The following is an 18749-nucleotide window of genomic DNA, read 5'->3' as shown; positions in this document are numbered from 1 at the left end:
GCAAATTTTTTCATTAGTCTTAAGTGCTAGAGCGTGGCTGTCTAAATCCGAACTCGCCCAACTTTCTTGAACGTAATTATTTTTTCTAATGTGCTGAAAGATGTCTGCCTAAATTCCAGCTGCCCCAACACCCTTCCACCTATTTTTATTTTACTTAAGTGACAGAAAGTGTGTTTATCTAAATACCAACCAGCCCAACACTTGCAAGTCTATTCATTCTACCTACGTGGCGGAAGACGTGATTGTCTAAATCCCAACTAGCCCAACTCTCTTGCACCTCATTTCAATTTTCTTAGGTGCTGAAAGAGGTCGTTGTCTAAATTCCAGCTGGCCCAACATTTTTGCACCCCTTTTTAGTTTTCTTACGAGCTGGAGCATGTGCTTGTGTAAATTCCAAGTAGCCCCAACTCTCTTGCAGCTCTTTCAAATTTTTCTTATGGGCTGGAAAATGTCCTTATCTAAATTTCAGCCAGCCCAACTCTCTTGAGGCTCTTCATTTTCCACATCTCATTGAGGATGTCATTGCCTAAATTCGAGCTGGGCCAGTACTCTTGCACCTCTTTTGGTATTTTTATGCGATGGAAAATGTGTTTGTGTAGATCCCCGAGAGCCCAACTCTCGTTCAAATCCTTTAATTTCGATTAAGTGTCGGGCTGTGCCTGTCTGAACGCCAACTCGCCTAACGCTCTTGCACTTTTTCTCATTTTTCTTATGTGCTGGCATCTGTTTTTGCTTCAATCCCAACATGCCCAACCCTCTTTCAAACCTGTTCGTTTTTCCTACGTGCTGTAAAACCAGCTTGTCTAAATCCCAACTAACCCTACACAACTATCTCAACTATTTATCGTTTTTCTTACTTGATGGAACATGTCTTTGTGTCAATCCCAACCCGCCCAACTCTTCTGCAAATATTTTTGTTTTTCCTACGAGTTGTAAGATGTGCTTATTTAAATCCCAACAAGCCGAACTCTCTTGCCACTCTTTTCAAGTTTCTTACGCACTGGCACACGTCTTTATCTGCATTCCAACTAGCCCGTCCTCATGACATTTCTTTTCATGTTTGATAAGTGCTGGAAGTTGTCTGTCTAAGCTTTACTTGGCCCAAGACTTTTTGATCTCTTTTCGCTTAACTTACTTGTCGGAATATATTTTTGTAAATCTGAACTAGAGCAACTTGTCATTTCTCTTACGGGCTGGAGGATGTCTTTGAATTCCAGCTGGCATAGCACCCTTGCACCTCTTTCGTATTTCTGGCGTGGTGTCAAATGTATTTGTCTAATTCCGACAAGTTAATGATATTGCACCTCTTTTCATATTTCTTACTGAATGAAACAAGTCTTTCTGTAAGTTCCAACCAGCCGAACTTCTTTTGCGAATGTTTTCACTTCACGATAGTGCTAGAAGATGTCCTTTTTCAAAATTCCAGCAGGGCCAAGGCAATTGCACCTTTTTTCGTTTTTTGTACGACCAACCCTCTTGCAACTATTTTCATCTTTCTTAGGTGCTGGAACAAGTGTTGGTTTAAATTCTACTAGCCCAACTCTCTTGAACCTCCTTGAATTTGTTCACGTGCTCGGAGATATCTTTGTCTGAATTCCAGCTCGCCCAGCATTCTTGCACCTCCTTTCATTTTTCTTACAATTTTCAACATGTATTTGTGTAAGTTCAAGCTTGCCCAACTCTCGCAAATTTCTTATATGTATTAAGTGCTGGATCGTGCCTGCCATGTTCCAAACTAGGCCAACTCTTGTTCATCTTTTAATATTTTTCTTATGCACTGGAACATGTCATTAGGTAAATTCCAACTAGCACAACTTTCTTCCAGCTCATTTAATTCTTATGCGCTAGGAGATGTCTGTCTAAATTATTGCTGCCGCAACTCTCTCCCGCGTCTTTTCCTTTTCCTTACGTGTTGGAGCATGCGTTCACGTAAATCCCTACAAGCCCAACCCTATTGCTAATCTATCAGTTGTCGTACGCTTTAGAACATGTCTGTCTCAATTCCTATTAGCCAAGCTCTCCTGTACTTCCTTTCATTTTTCTTATGCGCTGAATGATGTCTATGTTTCAGCTAGCCAAACTCTCTTGCATCTCTTCACTTTTCTTACGCGCTTGAAGATGTCTACGTCTAAATTCCAGCTCGTTCAACACTCTTGCAAACCGTTTCATTTTTGTAACGTGCTGAAATACGGCTGTCTAAATCCCAACTAGCCCCACACTCTAACACATTGTATCATTTTCTCTTAAGCGCTGGAACATCTCTTTAAGTAAATTCTAACTAGCCCACCTTTCTGACACCTCTTTTCATTTTTCTGAAGTGCTGTAAGGTGTCTGTATAAATTTCAGCTGGCCCACCACTTTTACATATCTTTTCATGTTTATCAAGTGTTTGAATATGTGCTTGTCTAAATACCAACTAGCCGAATTCTCCTGCACCTTTTATCACTTTTCTAACGAGCTGAAGCATTTCCTTTCCGGCACCGCAACTAGTTCAAATCTATTGCAGTTCTTTTAATTATTCTTACGTGCTCGAAGATGTAGCCGCGCGACCAACACCTCCAAAGCAGGCGAAGGAGAACCCGCACTCACACGCTAGCGCGCTCGACCTAAGGGGCCGCGGTCTCGGCCGCTCCCGATATAACGCTTAACTATGGCTAGTCAGCCTAATTGTACCGTGGGTACAGGCTCGACCGAAAAATCGCTGTTACCGGACTACGGTGCCCCGCCATGCCAGCGTCAGCGCACCGACTCTGCGAAGGTGAGTGACGCGGCCGCACGACATCAGGAAAAAATCCCGCGGTTGCAGGGTGTCCGGCAATTATAAGTCAACATGCCGGACATCTGGTTCATCCAGCTCGGCGGCAAGTTTCTTCTTGACAAGGTTCGAGGCTCGATATGCGTTCCCGGCTCCGGTTGCCACGCCTCGTTCCCGATTTGTACGAAGACCTGCGGGCAGCTGCCCGTATTCATTACGCGGCCTGGAGCTCTGTGTTACCCCAACCTCTCACCATCTCAACCGTCAGCTCATAACCCAGCTCCCGTGTCGGCATCGGCGTGAGCCCTCTACTAGGTTGGTGAGTGTCCTCCACAGCTCAAATACAGCTGCGCGACGACTCTTTCCAAGGAATTCATTGGGTTAAACATAAGCGCTTTTGGCTATTCTACGGCCCGCTGCTCTCCTTCCTTAGACGTAACCACAAGAATCAGCTTTCCGTTCGGGGACAGCTCACTCACTCACCAGCGATACAAAGCTTGTCCCACCGGCTCCTTTAGGCGCAAATTCGAATCTCACAGGCACGGTGACGCCCCAAGCACAACCTTCGCGATGCATTCAGCGACCACCGCAGCCGTGAGGCTATCTGCATTTCATATTTCACTTCAAGCAGCAGCAGGTGAGCCGTCCGATCTTCTCTGCTTACATCTTCCGCGAATGCATGGCCTACCGAAATTCTGCAGGAGCCTCTCTGCCATCTGGTTCCTTCAGCTCGAGAATCGCTTCTACGTCAGCATAAGTGACCAGCACTTGCGCTATCTCAACGTAAATCGCCAGCTACCACACGGTCTACATTTGGAGCTCGAACTTCTACAGACCCGGACATCAATGAGAACCTGCGGCAGGTCGAGATTTGTCACCACGGTATCATTGGGTGGCGCTTGGCTCACAACCTACGATGCCGGTGCTGCCTCGTACATATCTCTCGGATTGCGTGAACCCGACTGTACGAACGTCGACACCATCTGCACACTTTACCTTAACTTTACCATTGGACTTTATTTCACTCGTACTTCGCACTAGTAGAGGGGCCCTGTTGCGGCATGACTACAAGCTCCAAAGCAGGCGAAGAAGAATATGAGCTCACGTGCAGGTAGCGCGAAAATAGAACACGCTAGCGCGCGCCGCTCTCGCGATCCCGCTGCAGCATGACTGGCCGGCCTAAATAGACTGTGGCTACGGCAGCTACGTTATCGCGCCGCATCCCACAATGTCTTTCTATAAATTCCAGCTGGCCCAACACTTCTGTACCTCTTTTCGTTTTTCTTGCGTGATGAAACATGTGTTCGCTACATACCAATCAGCCCAACTTTCTTGCAAATCTTTCGATTTTTTCTATGTGCTTGAAGATGTTGCAAGCACTTGAGAAAGATGTTGAAATGTTAAAGGTCCGATATACACATATCGCAGTCTATCAGCTGGCCTATTTTTTCTTGGTCTTACTCTCTTGATAGGGTCATGCTGTAGCGAAGGTGAAGAGCCACACAGTGGCAAAGGATTGTCGCAAATGTAACTGTTCACTGGACAAACACTTGCTGAGAAATGTCAAGCAATACTCAAACCTTCACGACAGTGGCAAGCACAGTCGTCTGTCCTCAACATCGCATCTACGAACCGAGTACGTCCATTTGACTGACTGTACACTCCTGCACGTTTGTGGGGCTTGCGTATATTCGATAATTTACGGAACCATTCGCATCCAGCACCTAACGATGAGGTAAGACGCTTTCGCTATAGGATTAACGATAACATTTTGGAAATTTCGGATGCACTTATGCGCGTGATCTTTTCCTAACAGTAGAGTGCTCTAGATAGTGGGAGTGGTGGGTCCAGCAACGGCTCACGCCTGAGGCTTTTTTTTATCATCGGGTCAAAAACCGCACCACTGCTGCATGGAGCGTTGACAAGCGTTTGACTCTGCTGCGTCTGGTTTTGATACTCGGTAGTGGGAACAGTGATTATTCACCACCCACGATCCGCATTATCCTGGATCACCAGCAACCGCAGCACAAACACAGGTGAATGCGATCCCGCACTCATACCTTTTCGCATATTAACATACCACGAAGAGACCGAGATGTTTATTTGGAAGCAATGTGTATCCGCTCAGTTCGGTATTGCAGCTGAAAGTTTCGCGGCACGCACGGATGTGTGCCAAAAATGGGACATGTTCTTGAACACTTCAAAATGTCAGTTCAGGCCATTTAACCGAAAGCTTCTGCCCGTAAGGTCACTGTATCAGTTGGATGGCCTTCCTCTTGAAATTGTTCAGCATTATAAATATCTTAGTGTGTTTATTTCAGAAAACCTAAAGTGGAATAAACATACTGAATATCTCACTTTAAAGTCATCCAGAATACTTAACATTATCAGACTTAATTTTTATCAGTGCCTTTTAAATGCAAAAGAAGAACTTTACTTACAAATGTGCGTCGAATTGTTGAATACGCTTGTGAGCGTGGGGCCCTCAAACCTTGTTGAAAACCTCGAACGACTTCAAAACCATGGTGTCATGTTTGTTTCTGGCAATTACGATTTTCGCTGCAGTGTCTCGGTAACTAAAACAAATCTAGGCTGGAAATCACTAGCGCATCATCGCATGACTGCAAAACTGCAACTGTTTATCCGGATATACTCTGGCGTCAACGGAATAGACAAAGATCTGCACATTTTGCCTCGCCCCTTTGTCTCTCAACAATGCGATGATGTTTATAAAGTAATTGAATTGCGCTGTCGCACTGAAGCTTTCCGCAATTCATATTTCTCGCACACTTCAGATCTGTGGAATAGGCTCCCTAAGAGCATTATTCAATGTAAAGCCTGTTCCAAGTTTAGATCTCATTGTTAAATTTTTCATAGCTGGATATTACCCTGTTTCATTTTTTCACTTGTGTATTCGTCTATTGTTTGCCTGTTTCATTACCTTTTCTTTTCGCTTAACAGTTTTCTCGGTTGCCTTTGCGCATATGTTTCCCTGCTGATGTTAGTGTTAACTCTTTTTTTGTGTGTCTACTTTCTGTATATGTGTATTTTCTTGCCGCAGTCAGTCCCTTCTGTACCAATGTATCTCTGTAGTGCCCCCCTTTTACAATGCTCTTGTCGCGCTTCAGGTATTCGCATAAATAAACAAACATTTATTGTTTCTCCTTGTGTACACCCCTTTAGTGAAATATGCTCTCGTGGTAAATAAGTGAATGAAGATAAATAAAATAATATAAACGAAATTGGAAACATGTATACTGCTTTTGTGTAGTCTTTAATATGGCTGCTCTTAACGCCAGTTCGAGATGGCGTGGCATCGGCGTAATTTTCTTGCCACTTCACAGGTGAGATGATACACAAATGTTTCCCCAATCACGTTTCCACACAGAACTAATGGGGCTCATTGTCTTAGCTTTCTGGTCATCTAGCAGTGTTATCGGAGATCTAACAAGGCACGGGACAAATATGTTGCTGAAGGGACAGCCAGGCGTCAGTAAAGAAGGCTCATCGTGACACATATACAAATTAAACGATGATAATAATATTGTAATGGCAACTCACCTGCGATAGATGCCAGGTGGAATGGATGTATGGGGGAACCGGAAAGCGGCTGCCTGGAACTCGTGGCTGATGCCCGGATGCACATCCGGTTTGTATCCTGCATATCCACACGACACTACTTAGCGAGACGAGCACAACACACCCCGGTTTTTGGGTTTGCATGTCTCTAGGAAAGGATGATAAAGAAGTATGTGAAGAAGCCAACAGGAATCACCGAGCATCCGCGTATGAAATTCGTGAAAATTGCAGTAAAGTGGTGCCTCTGGTATTTAACACTATGGTGTAATCCGGAAATATCCAGGCATGTATCGATTAGGCCTTAGCCTACGAACAGTCTACGAACAACTGGGCAAAATATCAAAAGTAGCCAACAGCAAAGACACCAAGCACAATATAGGGGGAATGACGCCTTCAACATAAACCAACTGATTCAGCAATTCACGCTAGAGCACTGCATGGGCCGTTTTTTCATGACTGTAGCCGTCCCAAGCCTGAAAGTGCTATGAGGCGGCAAACTCAAGCCCGACTAGGTAGTTTCAAACCTTACCCCTACCCGGCCCGGGCCCGAAATATTTGAACCCCGCCAAACCCGGCCCTGTTAGGACTGTTAGCCCTTGAGCGTATGCGCAGCGTGGTCCAATTCTCGCTAATTATGAGAAACCATCCCCGGCACGGAACATTTTCTACAGAAAGTTTTGACTGTCAGGACTCCAGAGGGCGTTGTTTCTGATAATTGAACAGGTAATGTATAGACATGCGATATGAAATCGTGTGCTACATTTGCTAAATAGTTGGGTGGAATTATACATCGAATGAATAGAGCACTCCTCATGTACATAATCACCAACAACTTAATCTGAATGCTGTATTTAAAAATAAACATTGCAACGTCCAATGCCCGAACTCGAGCGAATAAACTTGGCTTGACATTTATAGCTCTATAAAATACAGCTTGATCACACGCAGCCGCAATGGTCATAATGAACTACATTTACCGTATTTACCGTAGTAATTTTTGTTTCCTTATTACGCTTTATTTCAATGACAGTTGATTTGAACGGTTGACTTTTCAGGCATCAACTTTATCACTGTTTTGTAATGTAAGTAAACGCGGACTACGTCGGCTTCATTTTGTTTCAACATGCAGGGCGCTCAGTGCAACGCAAGTACGACATAGAGTGAGTCCAGCAAATTCAGATGCGATGCCTCTAATTTCACTCCGGGCAAACCGCTCTACGGCTCGAAAGAATACAAAGCAATGACCACAAAAGCAGGTACTTTGATAGATTCGATTTTTCTACCTTGTTTTATACTTTGCAGATCTCATTCGCTAGCGTTGCAATTTACGGATCGCACTGTCCAACGCAGAGCCACTTACTGTGCATGCGGAGGAAAGCTTACAAGAGTGAAAGAGAAGGGTACTGGCTTAATAGGCGCCGTCCTACAGCGTGCCCGATGTTGGAGATCACTTGATCAAAAGATAGCTAGAGCAGGGGCGGGAGAGGGGAGGAGGCGAAATGAGCACGCGTTACAGGGAGGAAGGAAGAGGAAAGCGCGCTCCTCCTCCTTGGCCGTAGCACACGATGTGCGTCGTTGTCCATGCGGCTGAGCCCACTCTGTAGATTATGTGGGGAACTAGCAACCCTGAGGCAAACAATATGGGACTGCGGGGCGGACAATTATGCTACTAACCTAATGGCCTCTCCCTCACCTGAAGCATGAGAGGCCGTGCAGCACAGTTCTAGCCTGGACACCCATCTACAGACCGCAGAACGAGCTGAAGAGGTCGCCATCAAGCATCACACTATTACTTTCCGCTCTCTTTCCGTCTTGTATCGTACGGCGCTATATATATTGTGGCCAAGTGCAATAAAGCATCCCTTGTTAGTAGCAGTGCCACTGTGTCCTGTGTGCCTTCTCTCGTGTCATGCATTTCTTTCGCGCTAAAACCTATTAACATGCGATACCAACTAGCCCACCGGTCTGTTTTGCTGAATTAATCACCAATTGACGGCCATCTAGCTAACCACCATCCACCATCTACCACCACCATCTAGCTAACCGGCCATCTAGCCACCTAACGCTGACGAAATAAACTTTTCCTACCTATAGTAGGCAGTTTTCTAATGTCACCAATAGCATACCGGGCCTATTACAGGCCTGACCAAGGGCCGGGTCCGACCCGAGCCCTAAGCTCCTTGGACCGAGTCTGGCCCTGGTCCGCAATAGAGCTAGCTTATTCCACCCGAGCCCGGCAAGCGGGCCGGGCCAGGACCGGAGTTTCGGTCCAGCCCGGACGCGTGCAGTGCTCTAATTCCCGTTTCAACCAGTGAGAGTGTGCGTGCTTCCTTCTGATCCTGCGTCTTTGTACTTGCAGTTCTTTTTTTCGTTGTAAACCAACTGGTCCAGCAATTTGCGCTTTCATGCTACTAAATTACATTCATAATAAGAACTGCGCGAACAAGACGACCATGGAGTGAAAGGACACAGGACGAGCGCTGACTCACAACTACGTTTACTGAAACACAGATCAGGTATATAAGTGATACAAGCCACCACATGGTCAATCGAGGAACGAACAACCGGCCACGTGTATACAGGGCATCTGTTACAGTATCGAGCTATCTAGGTGCGTTAATTCCTGCTGAGAAGGCACGATCGAAGGCTGCCTAATGCACCGCGTGCCCTTTCGCTCAATGTGGGCTACTTCCACGACTAATCTGGTGGATACATCAGTGTGCTTAAACAAAATTGTTGCCTCTTTGAGCAGGGGCTTACACTTATTTCGCGGTAACAGCCACAAAACAAAACTTCTGAACTTTAGCCATTACCGTAGCCCGCGCACCGAGACAGCGAAGGTGTTGCAAGAAAGAGGGAGGACAGGCCACCAAAGTCCCGAGGAAGGGCGGGAAGGCGATTTTGGAAGCCACACGCTGACACTCATGGACAGCGCGTGACGGCAGGGCGGGGGTAGAGGTGCACGAAATCGATAGGCCGCCTACCAGGAGGCTTACGAAAACAGCCTGCGCATACAAAGGGGTTGGAGTTCATCGTTATTTCGCATCACGGCAGTGGGTGTACGCTGTTCGTCCGCTGTAGCCAATCATCATCATCATCACTCCAATTCAGTCAGCATGCATTGCGATTGGTTCCCTGAGTTACTAACCAAGTCAATATCATCAGCGAATCGCAAGTTACTAAGGTATTCTCCATTAATTCTTGCCCCAAATTCTTCCCAATCCAGGTCTCTGAATATCTCCTGTAAACACACTGTGAATAGCATTGGAGAGATCGTATCTCCCTGCCTGACACCTCTCTTTATTGGGATTTTATTACTTTCTTTATGGAGGACTACGGTGGCTGTGGAGCTGCTATATTTATTTTTATTTATTTATTTATTTATTTATGGTACCCTCAAGGCCCGAAGGCATTACAGAGGGGAGTGGGAAAACGGCAAGTATAACAATAAAGTACGGAAAATAAACAATGCAGTGTGTTAGTAATTACTAATTATACAATACTATGTAATATCTTGCACAATATTTGTAAGTACGACAGACAATGTAAACAAAGTAGCAACTTGATAATTCCTGTTAGTACAATGTTAACCAGTGTCGTCCTTAGTTGCCTGTAAGTACGGCAAGTAAATGAAATAACATGTTAATAATTCCTAATTATACAATGTTAGCTAAAGCCTTACGAAAAAGTTTGTTGTCGACAATAGATACAATTTCACAGGGAAGGTGGTTCCACTGTCGTGATGATCTGGGAAAGAAAGATTGACTGAAAGTGTTAGTGTTGCCTGTTTGAAGTCCGACCTTATGGCGATGATCGATGCGGCTCGATAGGTAATGAGGCTGAGAAATGAAGTTACTGCGAAGGGAGGAATGGTAATAAAATTTGTGAAACAGTGTCAAACGTGCTATTGTTCTGCGAGATGCAAGTGATGGAAGAGATAGATTGTCCTTCATTGATGTTATGCTAGCGGTACGGTTATAATTTGAAAATATGAATCGGACTGAGTTATTTTGGACAAGCTCGAGTGAGGAAATAAGGTTTTCATGGTATGGGTCCCACACAGCTGCAGCGTATTCTAATTTAAGGCGCACTAATGACTGGTAAAGTAGTAATTTTAAGGATGATGGTGCTTTGGAAAACTTGTGGCGTAAGTAACCGAGCATGCTATTAGCTTTACTTATTATGTACTCAGTGTGAATGTTCCAGGTTAGTTTTGCTGTTATATGAACTCCTAAGTATTTGTATGAGTTAACGGGTTCTAAAGGAATTTTATTTAGATAGTAAGTAGGAAGAGTACTTGAGGTGTTCCTCTGCACGCGCATAACTTTACATTTATTAATATTAAGTTCCATAAGCCAAGTGTTACACCAATCAATCACGTAGTCCAAGTCAAACTGAAGAGCATTAGTGTCGTCGTTAGTAATTATTTCACGATATATCACGCAATCGTCAGCAAACAAGTGAATGTGAGATGTCAATGAAGAAGGTAGGTCATTAATATAAACCAGGAACAGTAGGGGCCCTAGTACCGATCCCTGAGGCACACCAGAACGAACCTCAGTCAATGATGAATCGTAATTATTCGCAGTAACAAATTGATGACGGTTAGTAAGAAAACACTCAATCCATTTCAGCAGGTTACTGTCAAGGTTTAAAAGACTCAGCTTGAATAGGAGCAGTTTGTGGCAAACCTTGTCGAATGCTTTGCTGAAGTCTAAAAATACACAGTCGGCACAGGAGGCGCGGTCTAAAATACAGTGTAATCTATGAGTGAAAGATATTAGTTGGGTTTCACATGAGAATGTTTTGCGAAAACCATGTTGAGCAGAGGTGAAAAATGTGTTCGAGTCAAGAAAGTCAACGAGATTAGTAAATATAAAATGTTCAAGAAGTTTGCAACAGGTGATGGTAAGCGAAATTGGGCGGTAATTCAGGGGTGAGCTTTTGTTACCAGACTTATGCAATGGAACCACCTTCCCTATTTTCCATTGAGCTGGCAGAGTACAAGTGTTTATTGATTGCTGGAAAATATTAGCAAGTATTACAGAACAGTATGTGGTAGTGTTTTTCAAAAATTTGCTGTTAATGGTATCAAAACCGGGAGCTGAGTTTAAAGGCAAATCATGAATCAGCTTAGCAATACCTGCAAAGTCAAGAGCTATGAATTGCATAATGAGATAGTTGTAGTGTTCTGTGTGTGGTAGATCAATGTTCGATGAAGTGGAAAAATGATTTGCAAATGATTTACAGAGAATGTTTGTGCAAGCTTCACTTGAAATAACTTCACCAGACTCATCTTTCAAGGTGATCGAGCTATCAGAAGACGGGTTAATGACGCGCCAAAACTTTCGGATATCTGTCGTAAGCCTGTCAGGTAATGTATGGGATAAGTAATTGTCTTTAGCATTTTTTAGTGCAGTTAAGTACAGATTATTCGCAACGTTATAGGTTGTCCAAGTTGTTTTACTTGCAGATGATTTAGCTAAGCGATAGAGACGTTTTTTTCTGTTAGATAGGCGCTTTATATAAGAGTTGTACCAAGGGCATCGAGGATTAGAAGTGATGATGCGATTAGGAATAAACTTTTCAGTTAATAGGCGTACTTGGTCTACAAATATATCCCAATTTGACTGGACCGTACGGTTCTCAAAATCAACAAAAAATGTTTGAATAAATGACGATAGTTCATTGTTAATGGCTTCAACGTTGGCTTTCTTGTAATCGCGTATTACTTTCTTAACTTTTATCTTTTTGGGATGGAAGACTTTTAAACCGAATGTCAGTAAGGTATGGTCATTAATACCAGGTAGGTATGTTATGGAGGAAGCAAGTTCTGGTCGATTAGTTAGAATTAAATCAAGCGTGTTAGCGGTTCTGATTGATGATCTGGTAGGCTGAGTCACAAGTTGGGAAAATGAAAATAGGGAACACAGTGTACAGAAATCTTTAGCCTGAACGGAAAAAGGCTGTATGGTGGGTGGATGCGTATTCCATATTAAATTTGGAAAATTAAAATCGCCGAGTAAGAATAACGGTGCTGTAGGAAAACGGGAAAAAATTAGATTAATAGCATCGTGTAGCTGTTCAGTGAAAGTAGCAGATGACGAGGGTGAGCGGTAGCAAACGCCGAGGATTATCTTTGTGTGACCGAGAGTTAGGCAAGCCCACGTGGTTTCAAGTTCAGTGTTAATATCTATATGAAATGATGGAATATCTTTAGAAATTGCAAAAAAGACGCCTCCTCCTCGACGTGCAGATTGGTCACAGCGGTAGACAGCGAAATTGCCGGCGCCACAGAAAGTATCATAATCGCGCACATGTGCAGGAAGCCAAGTTTCTGTCAAGGCAATAATTTTTGCATCGCACGTGTCGATTGCCGAAGATAAAGAATGAAATTTATTCCCAAGGCTTCTTATATTTGTAAAAAGAATAGGCAAGTAAGGTAAAGCTTTTTGTGATGTTAGGCCACTACCCCTTACGCTTCCCTATTGTGACGCACGTAGTGGAACCGTATGATTCTGTAATGTGCCAGATGCACTCTGCGCTCTTTCACGGACGCTATCGGTAAACGCGTCGTAAATATAACACTTATTGTTCAGAAACAATTTATTGTAGCGGAGTTTAAAGTTGGGGGAACCGGGGTGACTGGTACCGAACTCTATTAACTTTTTGCGAGCAACGCGGGTGGGAACCGAGAAGTCTTCGCTAATAGTAAGGTTATTTTGTTTGAATTGATCGCGCAGCGCGAACACTTTCTCCCGGGTTTTCGAATGTGAAAACTTTGCAACTATGGGGCGACACTTGTTAGAATCAAAAGGGCCAAGGCGATGGGCGCGATGGAGGGTGTCATCTGAAAATGTATCGAAGAATGATTTAATCGTTGATGTTAACTTGGTCTCCGTTTCTTGCCATGATTCTTTTGTGTCAGGGATACCACGAAATATTAGGTTATCACGGCGCAATCTGTCTTCAATTTCAACGAGGCATATATATATCTTTCAGTGTTTTTACATACGGGTCGTCTACACCCTGAATCTAATGCATCCACGACTGCTGAGGTTTCGACAGAATCAAACGCTTTCTCGTAATCAATGAAAGCTATATATAAGGGTTGGTTATATTCCGCACATTTCTCTATCACCTGATTGATAGTGTGAATATGATCTATTGTTGAGTAGCCTTTACAGAATCCTGCCTGGTCCTTTGCTTGACAGAAGTCTAAGGTGTTCCTGATTCTATTTGCGATTACCTTAGTAAATAGTTTGTAGGGAACTGACAGTAAGCTGATCGGTCTATAATTGTTCAAGTCTTTGACGTCCCCTTTCTTATGGATTAGGATTATGTTTGCGTTCTTCCAAGATTCCGGTTCGCTCGAGATCTAGAGGCATTGCGTATACAGGGTGGCCAGTTTTTCTAGAACAAACCGCCAACCATCCTTCAACAAATCTGCTGCTACCTGATCCGCCCCATCTGCCTTCCCCCTTCGCATAGCTCCCAAGGCTTTCTTTAGTTCTTCCGGCGTTACTTGTGGGATTTCGAATTCATCTAGACTATTCCCTCTTTCATTATCGTCGTGAGTGTTACTGGTACTGTATAAATCTCTATAGAACTCCTCAGCCACTTGAACTATCCCATCCATATTAGTAATGATATTGCCGGCTATGACTCTTAACGCATACATCGGATTCATGCCAATTCCTAATTTCTTCTTCCCTGCTTTTAGGCTTGCTCCGTTCCTTAGAGCATGTTCAATTCTATCCATATTATACTTCCTTATGTCAGCTGTCTTACGCCTGTTAACTTCGAAAGTTCTGCCAGTTCTATTCTAGCTGTAGGGTTAGAGGCTTTCATACATTGGAGTTTCTTGATCAGATCTTTCGTATCCTGCGATAGCTTACTGGTATCCTGTCTAACGGAGTTACCACTGACTCCTATTGCGCATTGCTTAATAATGCCCACAAGACTGTCGCTAATTGCTTCAACACTAAGTCCTCTTCCTGAGTTAAAGCCGAATACCTGTTCTGTAGCTTGATCTGGAATTCCCCCATTTCCCCTGTTACCACTAACTCATTGATCGGCTTCTCATGTACCAGTTTCTTCCGTTCGCTTCTCAGGTCTAGGCTACTTCGAATTCTTACCACCCTATGGTCACTACAGCGCACCTTGCCGAGCACGTACACATTTTGTAGGATACTAGGGTTCGCGCAGGGTATAAACTCTATTTCATTTCTAGTCCCGCCGTTATGGCTTCTCCACGTCCACTTTCGGGTATCCCGCTTGCGGAAGAAGGTATTCATAATCCGCATATTATTCTGTTACGCAAACTTCACTAATAATTCTCCCCTGCTATTCCTGGCCCCCCACTGACTTGTCTCCAGTCTGATTCTTGCCTACCTTGGCATTGAAGTCGCCCATCAGAATAGTGCATTTTGTTTTCACTCTACCCATCGCCGGTTCCACGTCTTCATAGAAGCTTTCGACTTCCTGGTCCTCATGACTGGATGTGGGGGCGTAGTCCTGTACAACCTTCATTTGGTACCTCTTATTAAGTTTCACAACAAGACCTGCCACCCTCTCGTTTATGCTATAGAATTCCTCTATGTTAAAAGCTATATTCTTATTAATCAGGGATCCGACTCCTAGTTCTCGTCTCTCCGCTAAGCCGGGGTAGCACAGGACGTGCCGTCTTTTTAGCGCTGTATATGGGTCTTTTGGGCTCCTAACTTCACTGAGCCCTATTATCTCCCATTTACGACCCTCTAATTCCTCCAACAGCACTGCTAGATTCGCCTCACTAGATAATGTTCTAGCGGTGAACGTTGCCAGGTTCCGATTCCAATGGCGGCCTACAGGCGGATTCCAATGGCACGTTATACATGCGATCTTATGCCATTGAAACAATGTGTATTGTAATGATATAATGTAATGTGTATAAAGCACTCGGGCTGCGGGTGACCTGTTTGTTTCAGGAAGAATGTGAACGTAGTTGGGCCTAGATTTGTCTTGGCCTCAACAGAATAGACACCTGTTCAAAAAAAGCACTAAGTGTCTTAAGCCGTTAAATCCGGCAGCCCCTCGTCTCTTCAGTGCAGGGTTCCCCAATTTCAGCATCTGCATTCAGATGTTGATTGGGCCGCAATGACCGCAGGGACGCCCCCAGGTCAGGCGTGGAGCACAAGTTCCAGATACCGCCGTTTCCCATGGGTGAAGCTGACCCAGTTGTTCGGGCGTAGCACAGCATGGCATAGCACCATGCAACCGTTCCAAACTCTTATCTCAGTAGCTCTAACACAGTGCCACCACTTGCGATTTCGGACAGCCCAATCCGCTCTTTTTACTTTTGAGTCACCCTGCACCGCTCTTGCAGAAGTGACCAGTTCTGCTTACCATGGCACATCCCCTGCACCGGGATTGCAGGGGGAGTAGACGACCCACGTGCATTTACTGGGCGGCATTGCGTTTTGGTTTCAGCATTGTAATTCCCCCACCTGCTGCTGCAGCCGTCAGATTCCAGGCTTGCAGCACGAGCTCCCCCTCTTTGTCGTGTGAGCATTCGAAGCCACCCGCACGTTGTCCGTGACGCACCCCTAGGAGTTGGGGAGAGCTCTTGTCCACAGGCCGCGACTCCACCCAAGCTAGATTACATGTACACGCAACCATCCGCATCGTGCAGGCACCTCTGGACCATGAATGATTGTCGGACTCTTCACAGGACCAATTTAGGAGACATTCCCACTTCGGCGCTGTGGCCTTCAGTAGGCTGGATGACAGGGGCGCGCAACCTACCGCGGGCCCTAACAGCACGGTTTATGAACTCTCTCACAAAGACCCAGTTCCATACCAAGGCCTCCATGTAGCTGGATTACGAGGGCGTGCCAGAACCCCCGGCGATTTTGAGATGGTCCAAGTTTGTCTGAAATTTAGCCGGTGAACTAGGCTGTAAAGCTTCTTTGGATGTAAGCCAATTGTACTCAAATTCATCCGAATTCATTCGTGTGTGCGTTGATCAACACCTTGCCCCTAGGCAATTGGTCACAGAAGCTCGCCAGAAGCCTCTGGCAGTGACCATTCATGGAATATTACAACGCCACACATCACGCGTCACTCGCCCAACTTTCCACTTTAATATATATTACATAAAGAGGGCCTCGAGTCCGGCACCACTGATGCCTTCAGGTAGCATCTGTGGGTTAATGGGCCAGTTGCCGTCACGAAAATCGATCGCGTACTCGTGATGCCTACGCCAGAAAGGGTGTTCCGTATCTGCCGTCAGGGTTTGCGAGTGATGGCGCTGGCTGACACTCCCAGGGTTAGTTTAGTAGTAAAACATATATATCTAAGAAAGAGAATGGTAAAACGGTACCATGGTAGCTCGATCAGTAAGATCTCACACACTTAACTCGAAGACGTGGGTGCGTACTGCAAGCAGTTCTCTTTTTATCCGCTTTCAACTACTTTATCATTTCGTCCATTCCTTTAGTAGGTACAAATAATTTCTCCTATGCCATGTTCGGTGTCTTTGCTCCTTGGCTGCTTGCAATATGATTAATAAAAACCGGGCCCCTCCGTTCCCTTCCTTGAAGACCAAATTGTAATAGATAAGCAAGGAAAAGATAGCCTGGGCAGTGATCACAACCGTCTAACCTTAAAATTTAGGGCAAATACTAACCCAAAACATCAGCCAATAGCATCACTGTTACTAAATATTAATGAAAAGCAAATAACCTACATCGCAAAAAAACACATAATAAAATGGAGGTGTTTCCGACAACAGCCTGGGAATATAAGAAAATGGAATACGGTATGCAGAAGGACATAACACACACACGGCGAAAAAATTGGTGACTTCAAAAGATGAAAACAAGTAAGAGGTGGAACAAAGAAAGAAAGCAAAGTATAAAAGGACGTAATCAGGCTTGGAAGCACACGAAGAAGAGTTGCCCCTTAGATGGAACGAATACCCACAAAAGAAAAGGATGGCGCGTGAGCTCGTGCAAGTGGAAATGGAATACATGAGTGAAGGTTGGGGACATACCGTTCCCAAAAGAGACGAAGGCGCACCACAAACATTCTGGAAGCATCTAAGAGCACTCGGAGCTTCAACTGAAAATTCACAAACGGCAATAAGGGATGAAGACGGTATCATCTCCGAAAGAGACGATGCGCTTCGGTACATGAAAGACGTTATTAGGGACAACTCCGTCACAAAAGAATGTATACTTCAGACCCAAACAGACCCCACAACGACAACAGAGAAGTCTGAGAGATCAAAATTTAGCATAAGAAGGTTTTACTGGAAGAAAGCAGAAGAAATGTCCCGAATGTCACCTCCGCAGGACCCGATGAAATCCCATCACATCTAACCAGAAACCTCAGTCCAAAGAGCAAAGGCGTTGCTGTATAATGCCCTTGAGGAAGTGATTAAAATGCAGTAAATTCCGGTTGGAAACATTAAGGGACAGGAAGAGAGCGGTGATGATGAGAGAGCAAACGGGGATAGGCGATATTCTAATCGACATTAAGAGAAAAATGGAGCTTGGCAGTCCATGTAATGCGCAGGAAGGATAACCGGTTCATCATTAGACTTACAGAATGGGAGCTAAGAGAAGTGAAGCACAGTTGACGGGCGCAGAGTGAGTGAGTGAGTGTCAACTTTATTAGACGGGCGCAGAAAACTAGGCCGGGTGAAGAAATTAGGAAATTTGCGGGTGCATGTTAGAATCAATTGGCACAGGACAGGGGTAATGGAGATCGCAAGGAGAGGCCTTCGTCCTGCAGTGGACATAAAGATAGGCTGCCTTTGTTGCTGCTGCTGAAGATGATGATGATAATAATTATCATGATATTCCGGTTGGATGGCGTGAAAGCAAGATGAACATCATCAGCGAAGGCAAAGGTGAAAAGTATAGGACGTGTTCATATCTTTTTGATATATGTAATGGCAATTCGAACCACAAAATTAGAACTGTTGATGTGGGTGGAGAAAAATTATGCACTGAGAGAACCATAAAACGAGGTTAGACAAGGCACATGCTTAGAGAATAATAAGTTTGCATTAATTACGTGCACAAAGCCTTCAGTGGCTCACAGTAAACCTTTATGAACGGCATTTTTAGATAATATGGGAGCCTATGCAACATGGAATTCCAGGCAGGGAATTCACGTGGCATATAAGCAAGCATGAGGGCATAGATGACGATTCCGTGGAGCTGCGGCGGGAGATGTACAGGCAACCAAGTAGAAATTGAATGAAAAAGTAAAAAATGTGATGGTGGAAATTCACCAAGGTTTTAAACAAAGATGTCCAGTGTCTTCACTGTTGTTCAAGCTTTATGTTAAAGACATAGAACGACGACTGTAAAGCAGTAAATTAGGCTTCGATTTGTCATACATGTGTATTGTAGAAATGGTGCAA

At 44.5% G+C, this 18749-nt stretch overlaps 1 protein-coding gene across 3 annotated transcripts in view; it reads right to left on the bottom strand.

Annotated features, from left to right (window-relative positions):
* Duox (dual oxidase) overlaps positions 1-18749 on the bottom strand; it is a 448965-nt gene that overhangs the window by 235002 nt on the left and 195214 nt on the right. For all 3 annotated transcript variants that reach the window (XM_065437132.1, XM_065437133.1, XM_065437135.1), the window contains one exon: positions 6317-6413. In XM_065437132.1, the coding sequence (XP_065293204.1) occupies positions 6317-6413 (97 nt within the window). The remainder of the gene's footprint in view (positions 1-6316; positions 6414-18749) is intronic.

The sequence above is a fragment of the Dermacentor albipictus genome, chromosome 1, assembly GCF_038994185.2.
Source record: "Dermacentor albipictus isolate Rhodes 1998 colony chromosome 1, USDA_Dalb.pri_finalv2, whole genome shotgun sequence".
NCBI lineage: Eukaryota > Metazoa > Arthropoda > Arachnida > Ixodida > Ixodidae > Dermacentor > Dermacentor albipictus.
This window is presented reverse-complemented; position numbering and strand designations above follow the sequence as displayed.